Raw genomic sequence first — 19,039 nt, 5'->3', positions numbered from 1 at the left:
GCTATGCTGGGGCACCGAAATGCCGAAGTTACCTAGCCCAGGGGCTGCAGCTGCATAGGTCTCAAAAGACGTCGGGAATCCTCGTAGACGGACCAGGAGCCTGGAAGAAAGAGGTTGCTGGCAGGCGACCAGTGAAGAAAGTTCGATGGATCCAAGCCTGGATCGAAGGAAGATGACACCTGAAAGCAGAGGGGACCAAGTTCGAGACTACTAGCCAGTAGTCAGGTGGCACCAGGAGGGCACCGGATGGTAGTCACCTCGACTAGGTGAGTGGGTGACGCTGTGCTCGCAGATCTCACGGACCAGGAGGCGTTGTCGGCGACCAGGATGGAGGAGCGAGCTGTCCCACGATGGATGAAGCTGTCGGCGTCGCTGGACCCAGGATTGGGCAACAAAGCCTTGGCAAATTCAAGCCCACGCGGTGGACTCAAAATGGCGTCTGGAGTGGACCAGGAGGGTCCGGGGTGCTTCTCTTGAAGAAGGAAGCAAGGGCCAGTCTGGAGCAACCAGACCAGCAGCAATGTCGTCGGGCGTCGTGAAGAAGGCCACAAGCCAGTCGGCTAATAGCCACACAGCGCGGTGAGCAGGCAAAAGCAGAAGGGCCCCACGCAGATCGTGGAGATGCTGGAGGGCTGATCTTCGGTGCTGGAGCTGCTCAGGGTTGGGGCTTCTCGGACCCCAAAGCACTCACCAGTGGAGCACACGGTGGGCTTGTTGCAAAGAAGTCGTGCAGTCTTGGCGATCGTCGGTCCCTCGAGGTCTCGTCGCACTCACAGTTCTCAGCTTTGCTGTAGAGGTGAGTAGAGGTCAGAGGTGCCAGGGAAGCCGGGTCTCGTCGAGCTGGGTCGTCGGATTCCTGAGGAAGGACTTGCAGCAGACCGCAGTGTTCTTAGGATGGTGCCCGCTTGATGCAGGGTGACTACTCCTTAGCCACAAGGGAGAATCTTGAAGAAGGAAATCTTGATGTCTTTCGCAGAAAGTCGTGTCTTGATTCCAAAGATGATCTCATTTGAACAGGGGGCCCGCTCCCATCTTTATACTAAAAAAGGGGGCTGACCCGGTGACTAGGTCCTGCCTATGGGTGGGACTAGGAGGGGGTGGTTACACCCCTCTCCCATGCCGGACTTCCCCCAGGCCAGGGGCTGGTGTGCCCCTGGAACTGGTTCTGACCGGCCTATGCGTAGTGAGCACCGGGGTGCCACTCAGCAGTCACCTTCCTGTAAAGCCCTGCCTACCCAGGATACACAAAACCCTGTCTGGGACGGTGCTAGCACCGCCCACGACAGGAAACCCTTTGTCCAGGCTCCCCTCGCTGGAAGGACTCCCAGCTGCAGGGGGTCAGACTCGTGTCTGTGGTGGCCGCATCCATTTTGTGGAGCGGAGGCTTCGTTTAACTTTAACCGGGGTTCACAGTTACATACATGTCGTGTCCCTCTAGTAGGGTGGAATGCTAACCCCGTCGCCAGAATTGGCGAGGGGGTAGTATTCCAATTCATATGACACCTTACTCGACATGTTTTGATAAAGCAATACCAAAGATAGCATTTAACCGCGAGGATTATAATGCACTTAAGAGTATATGGTATGCGATATCATGGAACAGCTATTAGGACTTGGTTCCGCAAGCTGCAGACAGGCTCAGCTCATGCCAGAGCACCATCTCACACGATTCCAAGCACTCTGCCTTCAGGATTGTCAAGGCCTGCCATAGGAGTGACTGATAGGAATCAGTGTGTCCATTTTAGGGTTAGATATAGGTATACTATATCTACAGCAAAGGGTGATTACACGACTTTGCCCCAGCTGTCATGCAGCCAGTTGTGTCAAATTTAGGAGGCCAGCCAGGGGTGGCATAATACATGCTTCAGCCCCTGGTAGGCCCTGGGTACACCTATGCCCTGAGTTACAGGGTCTGATAAGGTGGCCCAGTCCCAATTGGAAATGCACCTAAAGTACATGGAATCCATTTTACAGAGAGAGCAGTAGGCCCGGGGTCCTGATTGGCAGGATCCCAGGTCGACTATGTCAAAAACCAGCTAAAACACAGGGCAAAAAGTTGGGGGCAACCATAGTCAGGATGTACCTTCCTACACCCAATACCACAGGTTGTCAGGCTTATTTGCCTGCCTAACCCACGTGCTCAGCCGGGTACATTAATAAGAAGTACACACAAGATATTTAATAGTGGTTTGCTCCGAACCTAATGCCCTATAAGCCTTAACCTTTGAGTAAATGTCGCTTCCTTTTCGAGATCGGGAGCTTACAATTAATACCATGCAAACTACCTCAATTACAATCAGGCGCATTATGCCGTTTTCCTATACAAACAACCAATGGCATGTGCGGTCAATAATCGGAACTAGATCTGTTTACTTCCACATCCGCATTTGCAAACCCTGGCTACTTTTGCCGTGGGAGGACCTTATAGGAAACTATATCGACACTCAGAGGCGGATATAAACTGAACCGGCGTACAACCAATGAGTGAACGATCGCTCCAGCGCGCCATGCTAATTTCTATACTTAGAAAGAAGCAGTTCTGATTGGTTGATACCGAACCAGGTTTGGACCAATCACCATTAAGTCCACGACACAAACAACAGACGTAGCTGACTGTTTCAGCATTTCGTGCAGAACCCCCGACATAGCGAGATTCATCCGCGGAACCAGGTAACATTTCACCCGGCTGTAATTCCGAGACCCGACAACCGGGTCACTTACATCCATGTAACGTTTTCCGGTTAGCGCTCTATTTTAATAGATATATCTCTTTTTGTGCCCTCATTTTATCAGGGCCTGCCATATTCTACTTTGGGGAATCTCCAACGCCTGATTCCAGAGCGGTTAACCCTGCCTCAACCTGCAGTTTCCAGCAGCTACTAGCAGCGAAGCAGCTGCTCTCAAACTAACCTGCAGATAGTATGCAGTAGCTTTCTCTTCCTTTATCCTGGAGAGAATTCTTATGTTGTTTGTGGAGGTAGGTGTTCCACGATAAAATTTCATAAACAATTAATTAAAATCAACTGACAATCTCCTTATTAGATTTTTCTTTTCCCTATTTTAGCGTTTAAATCGCCAACCCAGACAGGATCTTTCAACACAATTTGAACAGTACCATTGTTTAATTGAGCCAATCAAATACACAGGTACATATATCTTTTGCTTTTTCCTCCGCTACTGCACAATAGACACCCATGTGCCCAAATGATCTGTCTAAACAATAGAATGCACAGTAGTGCAAACCCCCAGATAACTGGCCATAACAACTGTGTCCATAATATGTATAGAAGATTGACCCATACAATTTAAAGTGCGTGATAAAAAACGTTGGCTTATAATAGTATCTCACCCCCACAGACACCTCGAAGTATCTCTGGTCCATACATATGACTACTAAAATTTCCCCTGGAAAGTAAGAATCAAGAGTTCCAACAGGCTCCCAGCTGGGAACTTGGAGAGGTAAGATATAAATTGACTGTTATACCCCAAAATAGAATCGAGTTCCTAGATAGGTACCAGAATGGTTAATAAACTCTCCCACTATTTGGGACCCTCCTTAGATGTCCACAGATGGACGACACACATAGGACCAAAGACTAGGGTGAAGTTAACCCTTTATTAGAATCTGTTAGATAATGGATAAGGGTCATGAATTGAGACCAATAGGTCCTTCCGCTTACCACTGTTTAAGTAGTACATTGCTTTCTTTTTGTTCACTATGAGTAATAACATTACTTAAAATAATAGATAGCACTTACGGTAATAACTAGCTAACAAGCCTTAGAGGCATTAACGAATACACCCTACCATATGGGACCCCACTTAGATCTCCACAGAAGATTTATATACATAGTAACAATAACAAGGGCTAAGTCAATCCTTATTAGAATCTGTTAGGTAATGGATGGGAGCCAATATTTGAAAATATAAGACTCTTTTGCTCATCGCTTTTGAAGTAATATTTTGCTTCCTTTTTGTCCACCATGAGTAATACCATTTTAATAAGTAAGAGATAGGACTTATGATAAGAAAAAGCTCACAAGCTTGAGAGGTACTAATGCATATACCCTACCAATGTTTAATTGTTAGTTGATGTAAGTGTTTTAGAAATGTCGTGTACTAGCATTACAGTTGTGGAAATGATCTAAGTGAACGGATGATTAATTGTATGTATATTTATCATAGGGTAATCTCTCAGAACCAGTAACCAGACAGACAACATATTTTAGTCTTGACAAAGGTGGAACATATCAGTGTCCAGTACCACCGAAACGCGTCGACGCACAACTTTTTGTACAATTCAAGTCTCTTCCTCCCTTGTTTATATGGAATTTATGGTTATACAACAGGGGTGTGACTAAATTGCTAATTTGAATGTACCAGTGTATTTTACAATTTTTAATGTTTTACAACAATTTTGTCTGTCTTTTGTTATTGTGCAGGTCACAATAGTCAATATTAATTGTTAGTTAAAAAATGTTTTAATATAGGGTATATGAATGTTTATTGTTTTTACTTTTGCTCTCTTTCAATAATAAAATTTGTTGTACCGAATGCTTTGGATTGTATTTAGTTCATGATTCTGATCATATGATCTAGATTGTATTATTGTATGATTGTTAATTTCATTCTCTTAAAGCTAAGTTTTAGCTTCTCCGTATAGTCAACAAGGGAATCAATCTTTTCTTGGCTTAACACCCTAGTTCCCTTGTTCCATACAAGGGGTTCCTCTCTTTTACAATTATAATAACTAACACCACCACCTCTCGCAGCAGGTCTTTTTTTGACTTTAGGTACTAGCTACTGAGGCTAATGGACTACCTTCTGAAGAGGTCTGTGCGTTTGCCTGTTCGACTGCGCCTAGTTGAGACAGAAGCACAGGGCTCTTTAACAAAGAGAGTAGTGGCCATTGTAAGGGCCAAAAGCATGACAATGAAAAACATCACCAAGAAACATACCCACAGCCCGCAGGAAGTCATTGTACTGGCTGAAAGTCATAAGCGGCTCCGGCAGCTCTCGCAGCCACTGCTTCAGGATTCCAGTGATCGCATGAATTGGATAGTTTTCAAGCTTTACGGAATTTGGATCTGCAAAGGGAATGACTGGTTTATAAATCAGCACCGGTGATCAAAAACGACAATAACAATGTTCCTTAGATAATAAAAAAACACACTGTATCAAGACTTTGTAGTGTTAGAATTCTAAACATTCCATCAGTTTTGTCTTAGTTTATTTTAATACACAACTCAATCATGCATGACTTCAACACAGCAAAACATGATTAAGCAGCACGTCCAGGGTCAGCGAAGGGATCGTCAATTGCTGATACATGAATTGGTAGATTTCTGGGTCCAAATGAACAAGCTACTTACCTGCTGGAATTCTGTTTCTGTGGACAGTCAATCTAACCAAAGGTTCCTTACTTTTTAAAATTCTCCCAGGCACCATGCTGGATCGAGAAATGTTTTCCAGCAAATTACCTCATGCGCTAATAGCTGATGCCGTTGGACCACCGTAGCTGCCTCGCTCCCCTCCCCTGAAGTGACAGCGGCGAGCCATATGTAGCAGCCACAAGTATGAAGACATCAGTTTACAACAAAACCTTCTGCGCTGTAACGTTAAAGGAGGAGTACCAGTAAAGAACAGTGATACTCTGCAGAATCTAACATGGAACCTTATTAATACCTATAAGTCCACTCCACGGAACGGGGAGGATGATGGTTCAGTTATGAGTCTGCAGTTAGAGAATAGTATTTCATAGAAGAGAGTTACCAAAAGTGAGTAACTTGTTGGTCTGATGGATACATCTAACCATAGAGACTTCACTTTTTGAATAGATACAAAGTTAGTACCTCCTAAAAGATGCTAAGGTCAAAGGAGTCAGTTTGACCCCGGAAATCCTGCAGGATCGAGTGGGCCAACTGGCCCTCCCTGCAATCCAGTGAATCCTGCCTGGGGAAGGGGTGTACAGATAGATGTCCTGCACCGTCGTACCACTGTTAAAGTGTTAACCACATGGCTGCTGGGCGTTTTCCCCCCCTGTGCTGGAAATGCACTGATGCCATATATTCATGACGAGCTCAGCTCGTCATCAGCACACGACACCTTTGGGTGATGACGAGCTGAGCTCGTCATCAGCATCGAAAGGGTTAAACACAAAGCCATAATGCAGAGAATGGATTCAGCAGACTAAGGTCCTTGTGGACTGCTCTTCCATTCTCAACACCACTGAAGTCCATAAAAAGCTGATCATCCATCCGGTGCTTCCTGGTCCGATCGATATAAAGCTGAGGGCCCACTTGGGGTCCAACCGGTACAAGCTCTTTTCCTTCTTAGTGGGATGTGGTGTAGAGAAAAAAGTGAGGCTCATGAATGTCTGCCCCACATGGAAAGGCAACATCACTTTTGGCGGAAATGATGCCCTAATGCAATGACAAGAGAGCCGTTTTCTGTTACTTGTACCACCTGGCATTGCATCTCAATTGTACTGTGAGAACGGGGTTTTGCGGCTACTTCTACATGCCCAATCATGAACAACTAACGTTCAGGTAGAACCACAACTTACCAATTACATCTAAACCAACGTGGCCATACCCTGTAGATTTGCAGGCGAGGCAAATTTTAAGCAGTTTTAAGCTACGACCAGAACAGTGGAAAAAACCTGCAAAAACATTAAACTAGGCATTACCATTCTCTAAGGACTGTTTCAACTCCCTCATACGATTGGGCGCTCCAGACTTCCGGTAGATCCCTTCTGTGAAGAGGCCGTGTATCTCCAGGTACTCTAGGAGTTTCTCCATCACAATGGGGACAGGGTTACGGTCACTGGTCAGAGCAGAAACCTCGACCCCAAAGTGGCGGGAATCCTTGTTCGGCTCGCTCTGGAAGAAGAGAAGGGAAGAAGTCATGAGAGTATATCTGTATCCATAATGGTGTGAACTACGAGCTGTCGTGTGCAGGTTAACCAATCGAGTACTCACTTGTAGGGGTTATGCTGCTCTATTTAGGCAACAGTTGGGAACTATATGCAACCTAGTGGTAGTAGACAATATACAATACTTACAGCTTTATCTCAATCAATCAATCATTGACACTTATAAAGCGCGCTACATACCCGTAGGGTCTCAAGGCGCTGGGGGGGGGGGGGGGGGGGGGGGGGGGGTGCCGCTACTGCTCGAACAGCCAGGTCTTCAGCTTCTTCCTGAAGGAGAGGTGGTCTTGGGTCAGGCGCAGGTCGGGAGGGAGGGAGTTCCAGGTCTTGGCGGCCAGGTAGGAGAAGGACCTTCCTCCTGTAGTCGCTCTTCGGATGCGGGGGACGGCGGCGAGGGCGTGGTTGGCTGATCGGAGGTGGCGTTTGGGAGCGTAGAAGTTGACTCGGCTGTTGAGGTAGCTCGGGCCTTGGTCGTGTAGGGCTTTGTGTGCGTGGGTGAGGAGGCGGAAGGTGATTCTTTTGTTGACGGGGAGCCAGTGAAGGTCTTTCAGATGTCCGGAGATGTGACTGGTTCGTGGGATGTCGAGGATGAGTCTGGCTGAAGCGTTCTGGATCCGCTGGAGTCTCTTCTGGAGCTTGGCGGTGGTACCGGCGTAGAGGGCGTTGCCGTAGTCCAGTCGGCTGGTGACGAGGGCCTGGGTGACGGTCTTCCTGGTCTCGGTGGGGATCCACCAGAAGATCTTCCGTAGCATGCGTAGGATGTTGAAGCACGCCGAGGAGACGTTGTTGACTTGCCTGGTCATGGAGAGGGAGGAGTCCAGGATGACGCCCAGGTTTCGTGCATGGTCAGTCGGTTTGGGTGCGGTGCCCAGGGCGGGGGGCCACCAGGAGTCGTCCCAGGCGGAGGGTGAGGAGCCCAGGATGAGGACCTCTGTCTTGTCCGAGTTCAGTTTCAGGCGGCTGGTCGTCATCCACTCGGCTACCTCTTTCATCCCTTCGTGCAGGTTGGCTCTGGCGGCGGCGTGGTCGTTGGTCAGGGAGAGGATCAGCTGGGTGTCGTCGGCGTAGGAGATTATGCTGAGGTTGTGTTTGCGTACGATGGCCGCGAGGGGGCTCATGTAGACGTTGAAGAGGGTGGGGCTCAGAGATGATCCTTGGGGGACGCCGCAGATGACTTCGGAGGCCTCTGACTTGTACGGTGGTAGGCGGACTCTCTGTGTTCTTCCGTCGAGGAAGGAGATGATCCATTCCAGCGCCTTGTCCTGGATGCCGATGTTGCTGAGGCGCCGTACTAGGGTGCGGTGGCAGACCGTGTCGAATGCCGCGGAGAGGTCTAGGAGGATGAGGGCCGCTGTTTCTCCATTGTCCATCAGGGCTCGGATGTCATCGGTGGCGGCGATGAGGGCGGTCTCGGTGCTGTGGTTGGCTCTGAAGCCGGACTGTGAGGGGTCGAGGGATCCGTTCGTCTCGAACCCATAGATAACAAGCATTTGCAATGCAATAGGTCTCGCATTAGGAAAGTTCGAGCTATTGGTCTTGTAAATGACAATTTTTTTATTTATGTGTTGGTTTTGAAAATAAGGCAATTAATAGCTTTGTCGTTTACAATGCCAATACTTTTAACTTTTGCAAATGTGACACCTATAGCATTTGTAATGCAACATGTTTTGTATTTATGTGACTTAGATGTATTGATATTACAAATATAACAATGGCTTTTATTTTTTTTTAAATAATTAATACTTAAAAGTTATTGTAATTTATAATGGCAATAGCTTAAACTTTTGTAAATAACTTTTGTGAAGATTATGTTCAGTGTATTTTATTGTGGCGAAAATCCAAGAACAGAAGTGAAATATTAACATATTTTTGTGACATTTGTAATAAAGCTTGACACATTGAGAGAACATATTTGAACCAGTTGTTGAATGGTTGCACAGATTGATGCTGTGGTGGCGACGAGTGATGTTGTGGTGGCGACGAGTGATGTTGTGGTGGCGACGAGTGATGCTGTGGTGTTCAGTGATGCTGTAGTAACGCATAGTGATGTTGTGGTGCCCCTGAGTGATGTTGTGGTGCCCCTGAGTGATGCTGTAGTGGTGCAATAGATAGAGTGAGGGAAGATAGATAGATAGATAGATAGATAGATAGATAGATAGATAGATAGATAGATAGATAGAGTGAGGGCGGTAGAGTGAAGGCGGTAGAGTGAAGGCGGTAGAGTGAAGGCGGTAGAGTGGTAGAGTGAGGGCGGTAGAGTGGTAGAGTGAGGGCAGTAGAGTGAGGGCGTGAGGGTGGTAGAGTGAGGGCGTGAGGGCGGTAGAGTGAGGGCGCGAGGGCAGTAGAGTGAGGGCGCGAGGGCAGTAGAGTGAGGGCAGTAGAGTGAGGGTGCGAGGGCAGTAGAGTGAGGGTGCGAGGGCAGTAGAGTGAGGGCGGTAGAGTGAGGGCGGTAGAGTGAGGGCGGTAGAGTGAGGGCGGTAGAGTGAGGGCGGTAGAGTGAGCGCTGTAGAGTGAGGGCATGAGAGTGGTAGAGTGAGGGCAGCAGAGTGAGGGTGGTAGAGTGAGGGCAGTAGAGTGGTAGAGTGAGTGCGGTAGAGTCGTAGAGTGAGGGCGTGAGGGCAGTAGAGTGGTAGAGTGAGGACGGTAGAGTGAGGGCATGTAAATGTTGTAGTGCTTATATAGCGCACAATCACCCCAAGGGGTATCACGGCGCTGTACACATACCGCTCTGGAACCCCTCCTGGCCTTTCCATGTGAAGTGCCCACTCCTGGGCCCCCCAAGGTGAGGCCAGGCATCCTGGCGCTGTTGGGGCCGTTGTAGAGATTAAGCAAGCTATTGCCCAGAGTTGCAGCGTGGGACCCATGATTAGAATAGGCACCGAGGCGAGAATGGTCAGGTCCGGGGAAATTTAGCCCAAGACCCGCCTGAGGCGGGAATTGAACCCTGGTCCGGGCCAGACCTCTGCATCAGGGTCTGCCGCTCTAACCATTGAGCCACACTTCTCCAGGGCGGTAGAGTAGTAGAGTGAAGGCAGTGGAGTGAGGGTGGTAGAGTGAGGGCGGTAGAGTGGTAGAGTGAGGGCGGTAGAGTGAGGGCGGTAGAGTGGTTGAGTGAGGGCGGTAGAGTGAGGGCGTGAGAGCGGTAGAGTGAGGGCGGTAAAGTGGTAGAGTGAGGGCGGTAAAGTGGTAGAGTGAGGGCGGTAAAGTGGTAGAGTGAGGGCGGTAGAGTGAGGGCGTGAGAGCGGTAGAGTGAGGGCGGTAAAGTGAGGGCGTGAGGGTGGTAAAGTGAGGGCGGTAGAGTGAGGGCGGTAGAGTGAAGGCGTGAGGACGGTAGAGTGAGGGTGGTAGAGTGAGGGCAGTAGAGTGAGGGCGGTAGAGTGGTAGAGTGCGGGCGGTAGAGTGAGTGCAGTAGAGTGAGGGTGGTAGAGTTAGTGCAGTAGAGTGAAGGCGTGAGGGCGGTAGAGTGAGGGCGTGAGGGCAGTAGAGTGAGGGCGTGTGGGTGGCAGAGTTAGAGCGGTAGAGTGAGGGCAGTAGAGTGGTAGAGTGAGGGCGGTAGAGTGAGGGTGGTAGAGTGAGGGTGGTAGAGTGAGTGCGAGTATCAGAACAAACTCGAATTGCTAAAAAGAACTGGTGATTGCCGAATAATCAGCGGTGGTTTTGCTGCCCTTATATGGACACTGGAGGTGGGGGTTTGTGGTGGGCGGTCTGCTTGTTCTGCCTTGCAAGTGCTTTACGCTTCTACAAATCAAAATATGTTGGCGGGAGCAGGGTGCATTTGGGGTTTCTGGAGGCAAAGGGGTGTGGGGATGACACGATCTGTGTGGACAAGGAGAAGAGAGCCTCTTACATCTCCTATGCATCTGCCCCACACTTCTAGAAATTCGGAAAAGTTGCTGATAAAAAATCAGCTACGGACATGCAGAGCGGCAGTCATACAATGTCTTGGAGGCCACTCCATTGAACTTTCTTGCAAAGCCATTATGCTTTGGAAAATGGCAGCCAAAGAATTAGACAACAAACAAGAATGAACTGGAGTGGCTCAGTTAAGACCGCTTGGACCCTTGTTCTTCTCCTGCACCAACATAATTTCTGGGCCCCCGGTGTACAGTACCGCCTCTCTCTGTTCAAAATTTCCTTTTAATATGAAAGTTTTTTCTAATGTATTATCTATGGATGATTATCCAGGTCATGACAGCATTGTGTTTTTATTTTTTTTATTTTAGCTCCTTTTTAACCCTCACAAATCTATCTAATTATGCATTTTGGTTTTTTTTTAACATGTTTGTATCATTGAACTTCTTCACTCTTTTATGATTTTTAACGAGATCAAATAAAAGTATTCCTGACTGACTGACACGATCTGTAATGTACGACTGTCTGCAAGCATTATACAAATCTATCCACATACATAAATAAAATTGTATTTGTGTGGGGCTTGAAAAAGAGAAATTACACTTAAGTGCCTGATGCGCAGCACTTTGAGCTGAAAAATAAGTGAATCCGCTCCAGATTCGAAGCAACCTGGCTTCTACCAAAAAGTATAATATTGCAAGATAAAAAATGGAACGAGGAATCCTGCCTTAGGTACAATTGTTGAATATCGTCTAAATGAGGCACGAATATTTGAAGATATGTTCTTCTCGGCGTTGTGTGATTATCTTTAAGTTTCTTTTTTAACTTTCGCGACAGCTCCGGGGTCTTCCCCACCTGTCATAAAACAGGTTTGTCTTCTTGTTCTTATAAATATGATTTATCGTATTCCTTCGTCCCTTCAGTTCACTGCAGCAGCCTGTTGGATTTGCTGCTCGCTTGCCAGTCACCCAGCACACAATCTGCTCTTCAGGCGAGCTGCAGTTGTAAATATGTAACTACAAACTGCAAGGGGCGCCCATAGAAATTCTAAGGAATACTCCTTTAGAGCTTCAAACCCCCCTCTTTGGTGCTAGCACTCGGAGACAGGCTGGCTGGGAGGCCGCGTGTGAAGGGCAGGCTGCCGCTTCTTGAAGGTGTTCGAGGCCAGACAGATCCTTATCTGATGCTTATCCAAACATCAAAGCGACCGGGCGCTTTGAGTCCATTTGCCACCCACCATCCACTTCCCGCGCTCCTCGTGGCTCATTGTACAGAGGAACCCGAACAGTGTTTGACTCTAGTAAGCTGCTTTTGGTAAAACACCTCCGTTTCAGGTAAGACAAACACTTAACAGTGTGGATAATAAACATCTCGCTCAAAGGAGGGAGTCTATAAAAATGTTTTTTAAAGACCTGTAATAATCTCACTCTGCGTGGATAGATATTAAATCGCTACAATGCCATTTCCCAGCTGATTTTAATGGGAATACATTTCCGGACTTTTATGGGCACTTTAACAAAGTCCTCATTGTATGGACTTTTTGTTTTAAACAGTTTTAGAGAGAAAAATGTCAGGTGATCTTCCCTGGTGTCTGCGGGTGTTTTAAAAGGGAAGTTAGGTACTTGCTACGGTTTGGTGCCGCGGCATGGAAACTCTAGCTCGTTTTTCAGGTATATTTACCGTCAGACTCCATTATTTTCGATGACCCTTGACAGTTTTCCGGTTAAGTAAACATTAACTGGAAGATTGAAAAAAGAACAGGTTGAAAGTACGACATTACTCTTTAACATCGATGAAATGACAATCGCGCTTCCCCTTAAAAGCCCAGTACATAAAAAAGTTTTTCTCCCCAATTTCAAACTGAAGGACGCGCGTGAAAGGCGACTTCAAAATGCACGTCCATTTATTCTAAAAACAAGAACTTCCTCCAAGCATCGGAACAAACTCGAGTTGCAAACAAGTGTAGGGTGTGCTGCCACTCCCCAGCAGGGAGTTGAGGCACAGCGGCTGGAACACGGAGTGAGGGGAGTATAGGCACGTAGGGATGGCATAGCATTGTAAGAGGTCACTGACAACAAGCAATGTCCTGAGCAAATGGTGGGGCCTGAAGCAGTGGGGTGGGAGAGGTGAGGGGGGGGAGTCACGGGGAGATTAAGGGACAGAAGGCAAGCGGCCGGGAAGTGCAGGCGGATGGGGGGGGAGGGGGGCGGGTAGCAGAGCCTTTGAAGAGCCAGAGTCAGTGAAGTGAATAATTAGGGGAGTAGAACTGGCAGGCTGATAGGCAGAAGGCTCAGGCAAGCTCGTGCACGAGACGTGCACTTCCCAAAATCCTCTGGAGAGCCCTTGCTTGGCCTTAAGTATGGGTTTGCTGCATTAGGGCTCTTTTCCTATTCCTACGGAATAGTAAAGGCGAGCCCTAAAAACATTGTGTAGTACATGCCCAGATAAGAACATTTAGGCAAAGAAATATTTTAGGAAATCATAACGGAGGCAAAAAAAACAAGCATTTACAATGCAATGGTTTCGCCTTTTGAAAAGTTTGAGCTATTGGCATTGTAAATGACAATTTGTATTTATGTGTTGGGTTTTGTCATTTACATTGCCATTAGCTTAATCTCTCGCACACCCACCCACCCAGAGCCCCCCACACACACACACACACACCCACCCAGAGCCCCACACACACACACACCCAGAGCCCCACACACACACACACACCCAGAGCCCCACACACACACACACCCAGAGCCCCACACACACACACACACACACACACACACACACAGAGCCCCACACACACCCCCAGAGCCCCCCACACACACCCACCCACCCAGAGCCCCACACACACACACAGCCCCACACACCCACCCACAGCCACCCACACACACACACAGCCCCACACACCCACCCACAGCCACCCACACACACACACAGCCCCACACACCCACCCACAGCCACCCACACACACACACAGCCACCCACACACACACACAGCCCCACACACCCACCCAGAGCCACACACACACACACCCACCCAGAGCCACACACACACACACCCACCCAGAGCCACACACACACACACCCACCCAGAGCCACACACACACACACCCACCCAGAGCCACACACACACACACCCACCCAGAGCCCCACACACACACACACACACACCCAGAGCCCCACACACACACACACACACACCCAGAGCCCAACACACACACACACCCAGAGCCCCACACACACACACACACACACACCCAGAGCCCAACACACACACACACACACACACACCCAGAGCCCAACACACACACACACACACACACCCAGAGCCCAACACACACACACACACACACACCCAGAGCCCAACACACACACACACACACCCAGAGCCCAACACACACACACACACACCCAGAGCCCAACACACACACACACCCACACCCAGAGCCCAACACACACACCCACACCCAGAGCCCAACACACACACACACCCAGAGCCCAACACACACACACACCCAGAGCCCAACACACACACACACCCAGAGCCCCACACACACACACACACCCAGAGCCCAACACACACACACACACACCCAGAGCCCAACACACACACACACACACCCAGAGCCCAACACACACACACACACACCCAGAGCCCAACACACACACACACCCAGAGCCCAACACACACACACACACACCCAGAGCCCAACACACACACACACACACACAGAGCCCAACACACACACACACACACCCAGAGCCCAACACACACACACACACACCCAGAGCCCAACACACACACACACACCCAGAGCCCAACACACACACACACACCCAGAGCCCAACACACACACACACACACCCAGAGCCCAACACACACACACACACACCCAGAGCCCAACACACACACACACACACCCAGAGCCCAACACACACACACACCCAGAGCCCAACACACACACACACCCAGAGCCCAACACACACACACACACAGAGCCCAACACACACACACACACACACACACCCAGAGCCCAACACACACACACACACACCCAGAGCCCAACACACACACCCAGAGCCCAACACACACACCCACTCACCCAGAGCCCAACACACACACCCAGAGCCCAACACACACACACACCCAGAGCCCAACACACACACACACCCAGAGCCCAACACACACACACACCCAGAGCCCAACACACACACACACCCAGAGCCCAACACACACACACACCCAGAGCCCAACACACACACACACCCAGAGCCCAACACACACACACACCCAGAGCCCAACACACACACACACACACACACCCAGAGCCCAACACACACACACACCCAGAGCCCAACACACACACACACCCAGAGCCCAACACACACACACACACACCCAGAGCCCAACACACACACACACCCAGAGCCCAACACACACACACACCCAGAGCCCAACACACACACACACCCAGAGCCCAACACACACACACACACACCCAGAGCCCAACACACACACACACACCCAGAGCCACACTATATCAAAGTTGCAGTTCAGCCAAACATGTCAGAATAGTTAAGGATCTCCTAATTGTATGGCTAATTCGGATCTAAACGCTAGGTCAGTGAACCCTCCCCAACTCTCCGTGACCCTCCACCATACATTGGTCTCGAAAAGGAACGGCACTAACCAAGTGGACAAATAACCGTAGGCTTTTAACAGACACATTGACCTACGACTGTTTGAATGGAGAGTTCTGTAGGAACGTTCAGTGGAGAGAAATTGAAAGTTTCCACTCCGAATATAGAGATGGGGAGGTCCTGAACCAATCCCCAACATGTATGAGCGGCATTCATGGTGGAAAGGCAAACTAACCTGGGTAGAAAACCAGCTGAACATTTATTAAAATACATATTGCCCTCGTGCTTCCCCCAAATTATAGATATGAGGACAAAGCTGTGAGCTGATGGAACTACACACAGCTCGATGCTAATACCCTCAAAAGCAGGCGTTAGAAATGTGTGAATTTGCCAATTGCTCTCCACGTCAGATGCCAGAGCATACGTCCGTGTAATTCTGTGTTACAAATTAAAGTTACATGGCGTTAGATCGGTTTAGTTTGATGTGAGCAAAGTAACATTACAATTGCCAGAAATCACCAGGTTGTCAAAAGAAAGCCTGGCCCAGAAACAACGTGCCAAACGTTACCTACACAGTCACGGAGGAAAAGAAGCCGGTCATAAACTGCAAGTTGACACCCACAAAATAACAGCTCCCGCTGCACAACTCAAGCAAGAAGAATGACCTGCCTACGATATCTACCAACAACGTATCACTAAACCCCGCCAGGAGCCCACATGAGAACGCAGAACAGGCCTCACTTAAAAGCAACTTAAAAGTGAGCCACGAGGGAGCCATTAAACATGCACGAACGGCTGCCGGGGAGGCTCCCGCACGATTCAACGGAAACCGGGTAATAGTCATTAGAACATGTTTAATGTGTAGCCCCGTTCAGTGCCTCCCCAACTAACCTCAGACAAGGACTGCGTGAAAGAAAGAGAGCGGCCGCGCCGCCTCCAGCAACTATATACTATGAGCTTGTGACCAATCACAGGCCGTCAGCAGCCGCGAGTCACAGCACGAAGGCCCAGTGCGTTGCCGTCAATCAATCAAATTGATTTATTATTTCTGTTATTCTTTGAAATTCTTTGGACTTTGTCTGTGCCCTATGCATTGCGGATGGAACAGCTTGGATGTCCTGCGCAGTTTGATTCCTACTAAACCAAAATAATATATTGTTCTGGGTCCAGGAGATCACGCTTGGCAACTTGCCTCAATAAAGCTGTGACCTAGAGGGGGAGGGAACCTGGCTCCTTTTTTCACCCAGCAGAACGAATGCCGGGTCGGATGTGCAAATTGTATGCAGGTGTGTAGTGAATGATGAGAGGCGGAGTCGCTGCAGCTTGTAAGCAGGTGTGTAGAGAATGATGAGAGGCGGAGTCGCTGCAGCTTGTAAGCAGGTGTGTAGTGAATGATGAGAGGCGGAGTCGCTGCAGCTTGTAAGCAGGTGTGTAGTGAATGATGAGAGGCGGAGTCGCTGCAGCTTGTAAGCAGGTGTGTAGTGAATGAGGAGAGGCTGAGTCGCTGCAGCTTGTAAGCAGATGTGTAGTGAATGATGAGAGGCGGAGTCAGTGAGACAGAATTATTCATGTAAATTCCTATCCCAATAGACAGGCGCCGTCCTGAATTCCGCTCGAAGGCGTGCAGCTATGGACTAGTGCCTTGAAGTGTCAAGCACACCGCTTGCTTTCAGGTCCAAATAGGATTCTACAACATCCTAGGGCAACAGTCTTCCCTACACTCCCTAGCCAGTATTTAGATCAGGGACCAGGGAGGGTCTTCTCCTCCCCCCCCCCGCCCCCCGGGTCTATCGGGTCGATGACGCTGGGAGGGGTCCGTTCATTGTATCCAGCAGAGGCAGAGGCTGGAGGCTGAAGTCGTGTTTTGATGGGTCGGCTCACTTGCTCGCATATACGTGGGAGGGAAACAATATGCATCACCCTGTGGTTGGTAAGAGTGGGTTCGAAGCGCAGCTTTAGGGTGAGTGCCCCAAAGCCGGCAAGAGAAGGGCTTGTGTCGGAGAAAGAGGTTTGAAGGTCTGCCTGTTAATCGCCATTCCATGTAAGTGTGTGAATAAACATGTTGGTGTCCTCTACTTTACTGGAGTGGGGATTTGTGTCAGGGTGGAGTCTCATCGTGTCTCTCTTTGACAGAGCTCTCTGCTAAATATTAAAATGATGACACAGTGGTTACGGGACCCTCTCCCTACTGCAACTACATAAGCTGCTCCAAGCGCATTTCTGGCCTTTTCCAGCGCAAACTTGGCTTTTTCCATTGACCCTCGCCTCCAGCCGTTTGGGCTTGGAAGGATAGATGCCAAGTTCCTGACACCACCTTCAGACCAACCCGCCTGCCTGGTTGATGCTACCCCCTTGCCCCATCCCTCCAGCCACTGCTCTTCCCTCTCGTTTGCTACTGTTGGGATTTTTTTCCTATGTTAAGAATCTCGATTCAAAGACATATCCGGTTACCAATGTCAATACAACGTGCACATTACTGGGGCAAAATGCAACCATCTCTCTAATTTTACCCGTCATGCCACTGGTGCGATGCTAAATTGAAACACAAAGTCCACAGACTTCAGCCTCTCAGCATATTAGGGAAAGCCAGTGGTGGCCGGTAATTTTAGCAGAGAGGAGGGTGGACGGGACACACACGCACACATACACTCATTCACACCCATACATTTACACACGTGCGCACACACACATCATTCACAGCACTCCTTCCCAAAAATTCAAATATACACGCATGCAGCAAACATAAAAAGAATCGATTCGCACTTACCTGCATCTCTCTGCCTCGGAAATCCCAGGACGAAGGCCCAGTGCGTTGCCGTCAATCAACCCAGAAACTCGTACAATTGGATAGTAAGACGCTAGTGAAACTACTGCAGGCACGTCTTTCATGGATATAACCAGCACCACGAGCACAGGGAGGGAGGGGGGCGAGCACAGGACAGGGGGGGGCGGGGCGGGAATGGACCCGAGCCGAGCTCCAGAAACAAATCACTTTCACACGGGGAGGGGGGCGGAACGGACACACGGGGAGGGAAGGCAAGATGAGCAACTGCACACGCACTTCCGGGCGGGGGGGGGGGGCGGCGGAAATGGACCCGAGCCGAGCCGAGCCGAGCTCCAGAAACAAATCACTTTCACACGGGGAGGGGGGCGGAACGGACACACGGGGAGGGGGCGGGAAGGCAAGATGAGCAACTGCACACGCACTTCCGAGCGGGAGGGGGGGCGGGAATGGAGCACTTCTTGTGGCAGATCATTGTGCAATCTAAGAAAACAAGCATTTGCAATGCAAAAGGTCTCGCATTAGGAAAGTTTGAGCTATTGGTACTGTAAATGACACATATTTTATTTATGTGTTGGTTTGGAAAATAGTGAAATTAATAGCTTTGTCATTTACAATGGCAATAGTTTTAACTTTCGCAAATGTGACACCCATAGCATTTGTACTGCAATATGTGTTGTATTTACATGACTTAGATGTATTGATATTACAAATAAAAATGTTTTTTTTTTAATACTTAAATAAAAGTTATTGTAATTTATAATGGCAATAGCTTTTGTAAATAACTTTTGTGAAGATTATGTTCATTGTATTTTGTGACGAAAATCCAAGAACAG

The 19,039-nt window shown here is 48.9% G+C and overlaps 1 protein-coding gene across 2 annotated transcripts in view; it reads right to left on the bottom strand.

Annotated features, from left to right (window-relative positions):
* The window catches only part of LOC147673180 (unconventional myosin-IXb-like), a 46,088-nt gene extending 27,769 nt beyond the window's left edge, over positions 1-18,319 (bottom strand). For both annotated transcript variants that reach the window (XM_086946941.1, XM_086946940.1), the window contains exons 1-3: positions 18,189-18,319; positions 6,689-6,881; positions 4,959-5,087 (exon numbers count right to left, since the gene is read on the bottom strand). In XM_086946941.1, coding sequence (XP_086803067.1) covers positions 4,959-5,087; positions 6,689-6,881; positions 18,189-18,194 — 328 coding nt within the window. In that variant the 5' untranslated portion in view covers positions 18,195-18,319. The remainder of the gene's footprint in view (positions 1-4,958; positions 5,088-6,688; positions 6,882-18,188) is intronic.
* Between the last annotated feature and the right edge of the window lie 720 nt (positions 18,320-19,039).

The sequence above is a fragment of the Lissotriton vulgaris genome, chromosome 12 (assembly GCF_964263255.1).
Source record: "Lissotriton vulgaris chromosome 12, aLisVul1.2, whole genome shotgun sequence".
In the NCBI taxonomy this organism is placed as follows: Eukaryota; Metazoa; Chordata; class Amphibia; order Caudata; family Salamandridae; genus Lissotriton; species Lissotriton vulgaris.
The sequence above is the reverse complement of the archived record's forward strand: the minus strand, read 5'-3'. Positions and strand labels throughout refer to the sequence as shown.